Source organism: Sycon ciliatum, chromosome 9 (genome assembly GCF_964019385.1).
Source record: "Sycon ciliatum chromosome 9, ocSycCili1.1, whole genome shotgun sequence".
NCBI lineage: Eukaryota > Metazoa > Porifera > Calcarea > Leucosolenida > Sycettidae > Sycon > Sycon ciliatum.
The window spans coordinates 22,731,867-22,744,208 of record NC_088651.1 but is presented as its reverse complement, the minus strand read 5'-3'; the positions used below and the strand labels follow the sequence as shown (position 1 = coordinate 22,744,208).

General features: G+C 44.8%; 2 protein-coding genes across 2 annotated transcripts; one reads left to right on the top strand and one right to left on the bottom strand.

The window, feature by feature from the left end:
* The first annotated feature begins 2,224 nt into the window (after positions 1 to 2,224).
* Positions 2,225 to 4,667, top strand: LOC135824503 (transmembrane protein 87B-like). The gene has a single exon (XM_065337238.1). It carries the CDS (start codon positions 2,400 to 2,402, stop codon positions 4,038 to 4,040), a length of 1,641 nt encoding a protein of 546 aa, XP_065193310.1. The 5' UTR covers positions 2,225 to 2,399; the 3' UTR covers positions 4,041 to 4,667.
* A 2,376-nt stretch (positions 4,668 to 7,043) lies between these two features.
* On the bottom strand, positions 7,044 to 10,739 carry LOC135824358 (uncharacterized). Its single transcript, XM_065337090.1, has one exon. It carries the CDS (start codon positions 10,737 to 10,739, stop codon positions 7,044 to 7,046), a length of 3,696 nt encoding a protein of 1,231 aa, XP_065193162.1.
* Positions 10,740 to 12,342: the final 1,603 nt, after the last annotated feature.

Sequence of the window (12,342 nt, the reverse complement as noted above, 5' to 3'; positions counted from 1 at the left end):
ACATGTAGAAGACCTTTTCCCCTCGTGATCCTCTTTCCTATGCATACATGACATCAAGAGTACATACCGGGGGTTATGTACTCTTGATGACATGCATGTTGCCAATTGTTGGTGCAGTACAAGTTTAGTGTTGAAAGCAGCATTTCAACTGTTGTGATTATTGTGAGGTTTTGTGTGAAATTTTAATTTTCGGCTATCACATTTCGTTAATTTCTTACTTTTTAGACGGGGTCCATGGACTAGAACACAATAACCTTTTTTAGAAAACTGCCTTAAAGCAGTTTTTATTGCTATAATCCCGTTTGGTCAGCAATGACAGTTGTCGCTAGAGTGGTGCGAGAGCCACCCGGACCCAGAAAACGCTCTGCAGTGGGATTCGTCACTTGTTGTTGTAGAAGTTTTCGCCTGTTTGTAGTGCGACGTTAAATTTTAACGTCGCACTACAAACAGGCGATTTCGCCTCCTTTGATACATGTGGACGACAGAAGGAATGAGAGAGAGAGGGGGGGGGGGGGACAGAAGTATGGAGAGAGGAAGGGTAGAAATAAATAAGCAATCAACCTCAGGGCTACACCAAAGCAAAAACGGAATGGGAACATACTATAATACAAAATAGCTTCATACATACATATATTGCAAAACACGTTTACTATTCTTCAGTCCGCTATACCACAGAAACACACTAGCCGAAAAGCATTCAAACGGAGCCATGATGCGCTTTTAGCAGGGCACAGAACTGAATATGGCTGGGCTCGGAACGGAGATCAGGCGGGAGCTGGTTCCACAGGACTGCTCCGATGAACTGCATGGTCGCTCGACCCGCAGGACTTGCTGGAAATACATAATAACATGGCGAGCTGAGCGTGGGTGTTGGCGGGCAAACGGAGCACGTGACCAAGTAGAGCCATGCGCTGGTGGTTGATGGTGATGCTGAGGGGGTGAGGTTGGCATCTCCTGTACAGTGCATCATTTAAGATGTGTCGAGGTCTTGGCGGGCAATTCCTCGAATTCTGCTCCATTTCTTTATCCACATACCAAACATGCATGAAACTATTACTTACCCGAAAAAGTACCGAATTCTGCCAATTTTTCTGCCGGCATTATCCGCAAAGGCCTATCCATGACTCATCGTTTCGTTACGCGTACGCTCGTTACGTAACGCGTACAGGATCATCTGTAGTAGACATTGTTACAAATGTTAGCATTTTACCGTTCACGCTATTTTCGACGGCCGGAGTGTACAGTGGTGCAGTGGTGCAGTGGTGTGGTGTTTTCGAGGCACGGTTAGCAGTTCGGCTTCTGAGTCCTCACTCCTGACGCAACGATAGACGTGTGAGGTAACCCTAGTTGGAATCTTACCGTTTCGTTCTCCCGCTAAGCAGAGCTTTCTATCGTCGAAACGGTACCAAACCGACGGTATTTTGGGTGTTGGCCCAACACCCAAAATACCGTCGGTTCCCCAACACTGTTGGGTATGAGCACCGTTGGATCTACCGCGTGAACGGTAAAATGGCATGTCTACACACGTACACACAAAAAACGGTGCAGGCCGACCGTCGAAAATAGCGTGAACGGTAAAATGCTAACCTGTAACCATGTCTAATAATCTGATGTACGATGTAGGACAAAAATCACGTGATCGTGGTAGATGTACAAGTGACACACGGTTTGCACTAGCTAGCCGCGACGGCGACGTGCCCAACATTACAGAGTACTAGAGTTAGTAGTTCAAGTACTTGAAGTAGGCTATGGCCTAGTATAGTGCAGTGGTACTACTCGTAGTGCGTTAGCAGCCTATCACTGACGGCCGGAGTCTGTGTGTGTCAAAAACACGATGAAAGCAGACGACGACATGACAGAGCATGCCATTGGTATTACGCAAATAAATTTTAATTTACTGCAAGATACATGACATGATGATTGTACTACATGTATTCATGGTATTACGAGTACGGAAAATCAGAAGTCGAAGTACCGGTGATCAGGTAAGACCGGTAGTAGGTACATCTACCCAAAACAGACCCAAAAAACAGACACAGTGCCACACAGACAGTGGCAGTTGTTTGGCAGCTAGCACTGAGACTGGCAGATCTACTACATGTACTGGCGTAGATCTAGTACTGGTTGTCAATACGCGTATGTACATGATGCAGGACTCACTGATGCTGGCTCAGGCTGGATCGGTTCGATAGCGACTGGGTAGATCTACAACCTGTACAAAAATCTAACTTATTCTAAGCGCATTGAACATACTTCTTTGAAGAGAAAGGCCTTGCATTTTCTAAATTTTTCAGGCCAGGGTAGTCCAAGTCACTTTGACTCAAGTAATTATTATTAGTTTGAGTTGGCTCGTGACTCAGACTAATTGGGAGTTCTTGCTGGTGGACGCGCCTGGTACAATGGCTCCTAGCAAGCCATTAGCTGTTCTGACGATGTTGTTTGCAGCGTTGCAGACCTGTTTGGCGTTCCCCAAACCTGGAATAAAAGACTGCAGCCTTGAACTGGTTGATCCGGGCAATGTCTCTGTGAAATGGATGACGCTGACACTGTCGGAGAACGCTACCATCGACTTCAAGGGCGCATGCCATTCGGTAGGTGCGGCAAAAGTTCATTTGAAATACAGACTACTCATAACGCAGTGTGCCAGTTATTTAGACAGACTCGAAGAAAGTATAGTGCTTCAGGGAGACTTTGGCGACAATCCAGTGGTGGGGACAGAGTGGGTGGAGATCCCTCTGGATTGCACAGCAAGTACGACCGGTAGTGGCGATCCGTTGCAGTTCACGGAGGTCGCTCCCGAGAGAGCATGGCTGGAGGATACCGCATACCACAACACCTGTTTGGATCCTGCGGCCGGACTAAAAGTGAACGACAGCGAGGATGGGGCTGACAAGTCGTCCAAGGTACCTCCAAATGAGCCTGCAGCGAACCCCGTGGGAACAAAAAAGCGGTCGCTAAGTGTGAGTGTGAGCGATCTGATGGAGGCCGTTCTTCAAGCGCGCACGCGGCGCAGCGCTCCGTTCTACAAGAAAGTGAAGAAGGAGGTGGTGTGCAAGACGACCAAGCGCCAGGTGTTCGCGCTGGTCTTTGCCGCGCAAGCTGACCCCGTGTCCAACGGTGGTGTTCTGAACGTCACTGTAGCTGTACAGGTGGAGATGAAGAACCGCTGGGGATACCTGTCTGCGCTCGACTATCCCAATCTGGTCTTCTATGGCATCATGACCGCCCTGTACTCGCTGTATGCGTTCGGCTGGCTGCTTGCACTCATGTGCCACTACAAGGATTTGCTGCGTGTCCAGTTGTGGATTGGCGCAGTCATTGCCCTGGGTTTGGTTGAGAAGGTGTTCTTCTTCAGCGAGTATTACCGTGGTAACGCCGAGGGCAGAGAGGGCATGTCGTTGCTCGTCGCTGCTGAGATGGTGTCGGCGGGCAAGCGCACACTGGCCAGACTTCTCGTCATCATCATCTCGCTGGGCGTTGGCATCGTACAGCAAGGACTTGGTTCCAAACTCGTCCCCGTTGTCGGCATCGGTATTCTGTACTTCATGGCCGCGTCGGTCGAGGGTATTTTGCGCGCCGTGGCCAGCTCCGAGGAGGTCGCCACCACCGAGGGACAGGTGATATCGCTGGCGGTCGTTCTGCTCGACGTCGGAATTGTCTACTTCATCTACAAGTCGATCAAGTACACGATGCGAATACTGCGCCTGCTTCACAACACAGTCAAGCTCTCACTCCACCGGTACTTCTCCATCGCCATCATCTTCGCCGCGGTCGCTTCCGTGGCGTTCGGCATGTGGGCGAAGTTGCAGTTCCGCTCCTCGGCCTGCATCAAGGACTGGCAACATATCTGGCTGCTGGATGGCTTCTGGCACATTCTCTTCAGCTTCCTGCTGCTCTTCATGATGGTGCTGTGGAGGCCATCGGAGGACAACAGCCGCTACGCTTACTCGTCGTCCGCTGATCTCGCCAGCAACGAGGACAAACCTGAGCAGATGTCGAGCGAAGGGTTTGAGAGTATGAAGATGCGCAATCTTGGTTAGGGAGTAACGATACATTAGTGTGTTTACTTCCCTGTGTCTTGTTGCTGTTCAGCCTTTCCTTTTGGTTTTGACGAGTCGTCTTGTCTTTTCTTCGTTGCAATATTCAATACTACGTACTATAAAAGCCCATTATTCTAACGAGGCGCATATGTAACGATCTCCCAAAATTGACTAGTTTGCGTGTACCAAAGGTAACGAATCTCACTCATTCTCAACGCTCAATAGGACAGTATATGTATCGATTTCTGCATACCGATTTCTAATTTAACGACAGATTTCTCCTCGTGAACTCGTTAGAGTTAGCACTTTCTTAAATATTATGGCTTTTACAGTATTCAACCATCACACAGCCTAACTTGATGATGATACATGGCGCAGTGAACTGGTTTTAGGAGCATTTCTATTGTACTAAAAGGATAAGCAGCAGCTCTTGGCCTGTTAATCAATTGAGCAGTTCGACCTCCACCAATTGCGCTCTCTGGCCGACCTCAGAATTATGTCGTTACTCGTGAAGTGTCTGTACTCGCAAAGCCCCTATAAAAATGTATACTGAGTATGAATCCATATTTTGTATAGTATGACATGCAAAATCAAAATGTGCTGTGCCCGTTACGTTCAGCAGTTGAAGGTCCTTGAAGCTGTTTGTATTTACACGCACGGGCTTGATCTTTGCACGCAAATCGGTGTTTGATCAGCAGGATCGTGGAACAGGAAGGTAGAGCCTTGTTCCTGATGTATAACAGGAGCGTTGCTGCCTGTGGCCATACAGTAAAACCGACCACTCGGATATGGCGACCACTCGACCATGGCCACCACTTTTCCTTTTCACGGACGCATTCACATTCAAAACACCTCGGACAAGGCGACCACTCGCTCAACGCGACCGACGACCACCCACCCGCGACCGCGTTGCACAGTGCTAGTCATGTAAATGTACGCATTGCATGGTGCACCAGGCATGGTAGATCTACACATCAGTGCAGGAATTGTAGGTGTACATGGTGCATGTGTATCTGGCCGCAGTCTCTCGGAGGCAAGAATACACAAGGGTCTCAGTGAACACACTGTAACTGGCAATCGAAATGTAACTATAACTGGCAATGAAATTAACTTGCTCAAAAGAATCGTGTACAGCAGCTTTAATGCACAGGCAGACTCCGTATGCTAATGTACGGGGACTTAGCGGCTTTTTTTTTTTTTTTTTACTTGAAACCACGCACCCAATTCGTAAAAGAAGAAAGAAGCAGGAAATGACAAAACAACAGACTAACAAGACATTGACTGAATGGGGCTGCAAATGCAACGCAGCGGTGGTGATGAGGTGCTGCAGGCTCCGCCGACCAATGGTCTCGGCATCCGCGCCTACTTCACGCATCAGAAAATCGGGAGAAGAAGAGAAACAAAAAAGATTGAAAAAATATATAGCGAAAAGTATAGTGTGGAGAGAGTAGTATAGGGGGAGGGGGTTCTGGCTCACCTTCCAGGTGAGCCAAAATCGACTTTGTCGATCGGCCCTTCGGGCCTCCCTCCAAAGTCTCCCCCTCCCCCTATACTACTATAGTACTAATTTTACAACTCCAACCACTGATCCCATGTTGGCTCAACCCCGTTCCAGAAAAGTGAGTCAACTTGCTGTCTCCGAGAAAATCGGAAGTGAGCCAACTTCAGCTTTTTCATTTACCCCATCTTGGCTCACTTCGAGGACTGATGTGGGATCGGTTTCTGAGCCAACTTCGGGTGGTTCAGCTTTGGATGAGAATCCTAATTATTCTATATTAGAGGAACGGTTGTCATAGGTATAAACAACGATTCTACACAAACTTTCCAAGATGACAAGCAAGAAGCCAACCCCGTTTGCCACAGCTGATGTTCTCACTGACTCCATTGATTGTCGAATTACAATCAAGGATGGGAATAAATGTGGATCACTGACAATCAATGGTAAGGAGCCATACATAAAATTCACTGATGAGACAAATATCATGAATGTTGTGAAGAAAGGACAAGAGGACTCTCTGAAATTTTCTTCTGACAGTGACATTTGTAAATCCATCCGTTGTATCGAGAAGAAGATCGAATCCGAAGGAAATACGGTTAGAAGCAGGATTAACACAGCAAAGTGTGACCACCCAATCCTCTTTCTCCAAATTTCTCCTGATTGTGCTATCTTTGATGAGGGCAACAAACCATCAAAAACCAACAAGATCAAGCAAGGTGACACCGTCAATGGTATCGTTCACCTGAAGTGGGTTTACAAAGACAAGACTGATGACACTCTCAGTCTCAAACTTGTTGTTGTTGCTATAAAGCATTTCCAGAAAGAAGAAGTGAAATTCTCAGCAAACAATTTGTAAAAAATAGTCAAACAATCCACAAAAACAAAAAGCAAAAAATATTTTTTTAGAAGTGAAATCATGAATGCGTGGTTTGATGACGACTACTCCACAAACAAAGAAGAAGAGGTGATGGATACATGGATAGATGATGAACACTCTACCAGGAAAGATAAGATGATAGCGGACTACATTGACTATAGAAACCAGAAATGGTTTCCTACAGATATAGAATTGATGATTTTGGAAAATGAAGTAACTCCAGAGGATCTTGAGGTGTATGAGATGAAGAAAAATGGTCTGTATGATACCACATCTTTCCTCGAAGAAATAGAAAAATCCAAAACCAGAACAGGAATCGAAACAAGGTTGGAGATAACCCTGAACAAGGTTGGTTTACCAAAATATCTTAGCAAAACCTCATTCAACAATCTTGTTGATAAAATTCAGAGGATCAAGGAAGTAGCAAATAAAGAGAAAAAAGTTAAAGTGAGTTACCCATTCCTACTTTCGAAACTCATTGCTGATGAAGATGATGTGATCAAGATCAAACCATTCATTCCAAAGTGTAAAAAATCACAACAAAGACTTGATGTCATATGGAAGAACTATAGAGAATCGAATGTATAAGAAAAGTAAAAAAAATATATCTTTTTTTTCTTTCTCATGATCACTGGACAAACTGCTTCATCATATCCGGAGCATAACTCATGAATGAAATGCTGCTATCAAACCCCTCCTCAGCCAGATATCTTGGTATTTCATGGTGCCCGAACGCTAACGTGCTACATCCATCTTCTGTGATGTATCGTTTTGTGTCCAATGGTGATAAGGCTATCTTATTAACCGTTTCTCCGAAAATAACGTGACTATGACTCCGGAGTGTTGTCATTTCTCGATGGAAAACGGATTGATCCAAGAGACAATTTCGGAAATCATCATGTGTGATAGTTTTCTTGAGCACTGCTGTTTTCACCCCCTTTGCTCTTTTTCCACTTTCCTCACCAGAGTAACTGTACATCTTGGAGCGAAGTCCTACAAACTCAGTGATCAGTTTCCCACCGAGTTCATCTTTGAACAGGCCAACAACTTTCTTGTTTTTCTCGGAATATAACGGATGTGATTGATCATAATTGCTTGTATCATACTTATCAAGAAACTCACTCATGTCATCAAACAGATCATCAGTAAAGAAATGAAGAACCAAGCTGTCTGTATCGGTGTACAAGAGTCTCACATCAGAGCCATACATCACTTTCAGGTGATTGTAGTAAAAGTCATACATGAGTGTCTTTGAGAGATCCAAAATCGACATCCCAACATATATGGGCTTGTTGAGGACGACCTTTGTCCTGTTGCTTTGTACCCCGACCAGGTCATCGTTGAAGATCACATGGCGGTTGTACGTTGGTTTGGCAACAAGCTGTTTGATTTTTTTCTCCTCACGACTTCTCAGCAATTTTATGTTGACTCTCCTCCGAACGTTCTCCATAGTTTTCCCGAACACCGCATTGTTCATCAGTTTATAGAAGTCCTTAGAGAAATCATCCTGTGCCTTCTTCCGGAGGTCTGTATTCTTCTCGATGTAGTTTCTCATCCACGGTGTCTGAGTAAATTTCAGAGCACGATGAATTTTGACACAACGTAGTCCGAGCTGAGTGTAGAGTTTCAAGTTTCGGTAATGGAGAACGTACTTTGTCTTGTCCCTCAAGTTTGGTACAAGTTTGAGAGCATCTACTCCTGAAGAATTGAGTTTATCAACAAGCTCCTGCTGGTATGGAGATAACATGTCCTCATTGACGGAAAGACGTTCCGGAGCAACTGGATAATCGTTGTGCTTCTCATGAAGTTCGTGTGGATATTCCAGATCACACTCGACGATATACCCCGATGAGGAATCATCTTGAGTGTTCAGTATCTTGTTCAGGAGTTTCTCTGATGGTTTCTCCCACCGAAAATCAGACACTGGGAGATGCTGTGACATTGCCCAACCATAGAGATTGTTGGCATCGAGATACTGGATAAATGACGATGGCTGATCAGCATCAAATTTCTCCTGATAGTGATTATTAGCAGCAGCATATCGTTGTGAGACCATCGACACACCACCTCTCATTCCTGATTCTACAAACAAGTGCTGATCATAGTCTGTTAGTAATTCCAAGGATACACCTGAGTACATCAACAGAGCATCCCAGGCAAATCCAGGCAGAGTATAGTAATTTGCTGGATCCAGCTGATACGTTCTGACAGCTTCTACTCTGAAATTCTCAAAGATGTCAGCCAAGAGAAACACGTCGGTCTTGAGATACAAGTCGTGATAATCACCAAGAGTCTGACAGTCGAATTTCATCCACATTGTCTCAGCATGTTTGTAGTCATCGTCACTCACCCCCTCATCAGACAGAGAAGAATAGAACTTACTCTGTGCTGGTAGCTGAGTCTCATCGAACCTGGAGAAGCTGTTCATGTACTCATAGGGGTATACTCCTTTCCTCATCAACAGCTGATGGTTTGGCAACGTCTTGGTGAAAGTGAATGACTCATCTGGTGTCGTTTTCACCAGTCTATCGAGTGACGCATTGAGAAACTGGCAGCTGTCGATGAACCGGAACTGTCTCCATGTGAATGAGATGAATTTCTCCATATTGTTGGGAATGACTGATATCTCACCCACAGTTTTACTCTTACACACACCATCCTTATCCGTGTATGTGACGGTCTCAACATCTGTCTTACCGATTGCTCCGATGAGATGATGACTGTCATAGCCTTTCAGGTTGTGAAAAACCACAGGGATGTGCTGCTTGTATGGATAAATTCTGAGTTTGATGTTACAGTCGTTGTGTGCGGCACCGCGGAAATCACCAGTGATGTGGTCGTGATCACGGACTCTGTCATCACCAAGTTTCTTTTTACAAATCCAACAGTCCTCTGTCTCTCTGAACAATTCTTCTTGTTCCTTAGTGAGATCCATCGGTGCTGGATTATTGAGTGCTGATTGGATTTTCTTCTCCTCATCTTTGAGTTTATCAAAGAATACATCCATGGCATCAACACCCCGGTAGAAACACTGACTTGTCATCACTCCGTCAGAACGCACCACGACGTAACCAAAACCACAAGGAACATGTTGTGAATCCCGGCTGGTTTGTTGGCTTTTCACTCCATCAATTTTCTTGATCAGTGCCTCAGTGTCAGCATAGATTACATAGGGACATTGTAGCATTTTGTGATGATTAATGAACTTCAGTGTTGGTTGATTCCCATCTTCGTCCGGTTCTGGTAGTACCATGTGTGCTGATAATCCAGTGACATTATCACAATACTCCTGATGATTGCTCAGGGATTTCTCTGTGTTGTGTGGTTGGAGACATCTTGTACAGAAGAATTTCCTGGCTTTATGCTTTGACTGATCGTAGCACAATCTGCTGAAATCTTTGATCCAACAGTAGTGATTCTGATCTTCTTTTTGGTATAGTAGAAGATTGATCACTTTCTCACCTCTTTTCTTTGTCAGCAGTAGTGGATAGATCACGTTATCCTCATACCCAAAAACATTGATAGCTAGGCTGTTTTGCTTCTCGACTTTGGAAATTTGACTCAGTGGTGTTGGAAAATCGATTCCGAACAGATCAAGTTTGTTGCTATAGTCTGTATACTGAGTTACCCTGTCACTATTTTTCTTTGCTGGATACAGAGCTGAGAGCAGTGCCCACATCAGACATTTATCATCCTTATTCTTGACATTGATGATTGCCTTCTTTTTCTTGAGCTCGTTCGGTAAATCAATGTAGGATTTACCTCTCATTGGCTGATATGCTGCTACATCAACGGAGAATCCGACGATATGATTGATGTGCCAGTTTGATCCATTCTGTATCCACTTATCGATATTTCTATGAATTTGTGAGTGTGCCGTTCGAATACCGTCATCAATCTCATGAGATGCTGTGACTGTCATTGGTCCACTCCTGAAGTATGGTGTGTCTGTGGTTGTTGTGTCATCTCCTTTCTCCATTTCTACTTGTAATGTCAGACTGACTTTCACACCCTTGAGATTTTCCAGTTCTTTCTGTATCAATGTTCTCAGTGGGATGTTGATACTATCAAAGAATATATACAGATCTGGATGATTCTCTTTCGGTTCATAGATGAACGATTTCAGAATCCCTTTGGGTACTGACTTTGCTGTGAACGGTGGTGTGACAATCGGTTTCCTCTTTCGATTCTTCCGAATCCGTTTCTTGAGAAGTTCCCGATTCTTTCTTTGCTCTAATTTTTTGTGAATCCACCGGAGTTGTTTCTCAGTCTGGAGTTTCTTCCCATCATAGGTGATGGTGAGTTTGCTTAGGTCAAATTCCATCTTTACACTACACAAGGATTTTTTCAATCAGTGATAGCATTACTGTATAATCCCTACCCTCTAATATAGGATAGATTTGACCGTGAATCCGAATCACAAGATCGTGGGTTCGAGTCTCGGTTTTGGTTTGGTGTTTTTTGGCATGTGTTCTCAGAAACAGGATTCAGACACGCTCATTGGCATGTGTTCTCATTTTCTTGTTGTGAAACAGGATTCAGACATACGCATTGTGGTATGTGGTCTCAGTTTCGTGAAACAGGATTCAGACATGCGCATTGTGGCATGTGGTCTCAGTTTCTTGTTGTGAAACAGGATTCAGACATGCGCATTGTGGCATGTGGTCTCAGTTTCCGGGATTCGAACCCGTGACTCTCGATTTCTTATCCTGTGTGTAGTAGATTTACCAACCAGGCTATCGGGGTCAAACACATATGGAGTTGTTTATGTCTATTAGTACTGACAAGAGTCCGAATCCGGTGCTGTTGACAGTTAGTACTAGGTCTACCCCGTGATTTTTTTTTCTACCAACAAATCTGCTGCTGTGATCCGTGATCACAACCAGCTGAGTTGATCAAACGGCACCCAGCTGTCGAATCTTGCCGAGTAGCCTTTCCACCTCACAAGGGCTTGTTTCTTCTTGTTGTCCTTTCTCGATCCGGTAGATTTCTTGAGTAGTTTTCTGGAGCTCTTGTTCATAGAACGACCCATCAACGGGTTCACCATCGAGGTCCTTGACAGAGTACGTAGTGGGTCTGGTCGGGAGAATATCGGTGATCCTGAATACCTCCTCAGTCCAGTTCGGAGTGTATCCTTTCTCGAAATGTCGTTTCTGCTTCACCAGTCGGACATGATCATCTATCTGGAATTTAGTGGACCTGGATAGTGGAGATTTCTCACCCAGTGAGTCACGGATTAGATCAGCGTTCTTCTCCCGTGATGCCTCAGTTGGTGTCATCCGAACACCTCTGTGTTTTGTCGTGTTGTACTTCTCTACCAAATGTGGAAGGACATCGATGTACCTGCTGGTGGAGTTAGCACTGAAGTATTTCCACATCCTGGTTTTCAGAGTTCGGTTGAAACGCTCAACTACAACAGCCTTTCCTTCGTTGTGAGTACTGTACATCGTGATCTGATTCTCATCAAGCCAGTGTTTGAACGTTCGATTATAGAACTCGGTACCCTGATCAACCCACAGCTTACGTGGTTTCCTGCTGCTAGTTTTCACGATGGATCGAAATGCTGATTGGATGTCAACACCTTTCTTGGATTCGAGTGGAACAACCCAAGCATATCGGCTGAACAGATCAATGACAGTAAGCAGAAATTTGATTTCATCATTGTATTTACGAAAAGCTGTCATATCCACGAGATCGGCGGACCAGATTTCATCAATCTCACTCACAGTCACTTGTCTCCTAGTGAAATTCACACGCTTTGGTTTGTGTAACTCATCAGCCAGATCGTCAGTCCATTTCCTATCTATTTTTTTTTTTTACTCCTAAACCTATCATCTTGAACAAACCAGACAGGAATCCACCTTCTCTGATTTCCGATTTCTTGATAAATTGTGAACACGATCGACCACATACTGAGCATTTACCCT

Bases quoted from the DNA above. Each gene is read 5' to 3' on its own strand.
- LOC135824503 (XM_065337238.1), top strand. From the start codon at position 2,400: ATGGCTCCTAGCAAGCCATTAGCTGTTCTGACGATGTTGTTTGCAGCG.
- LOC135824358 (XM_065337090.1), bottom strand. From the start codon at position 10,739: ATGGAATTTGACCTAAGCAAACTCACCATCACCTATGATGGGAAGAAA.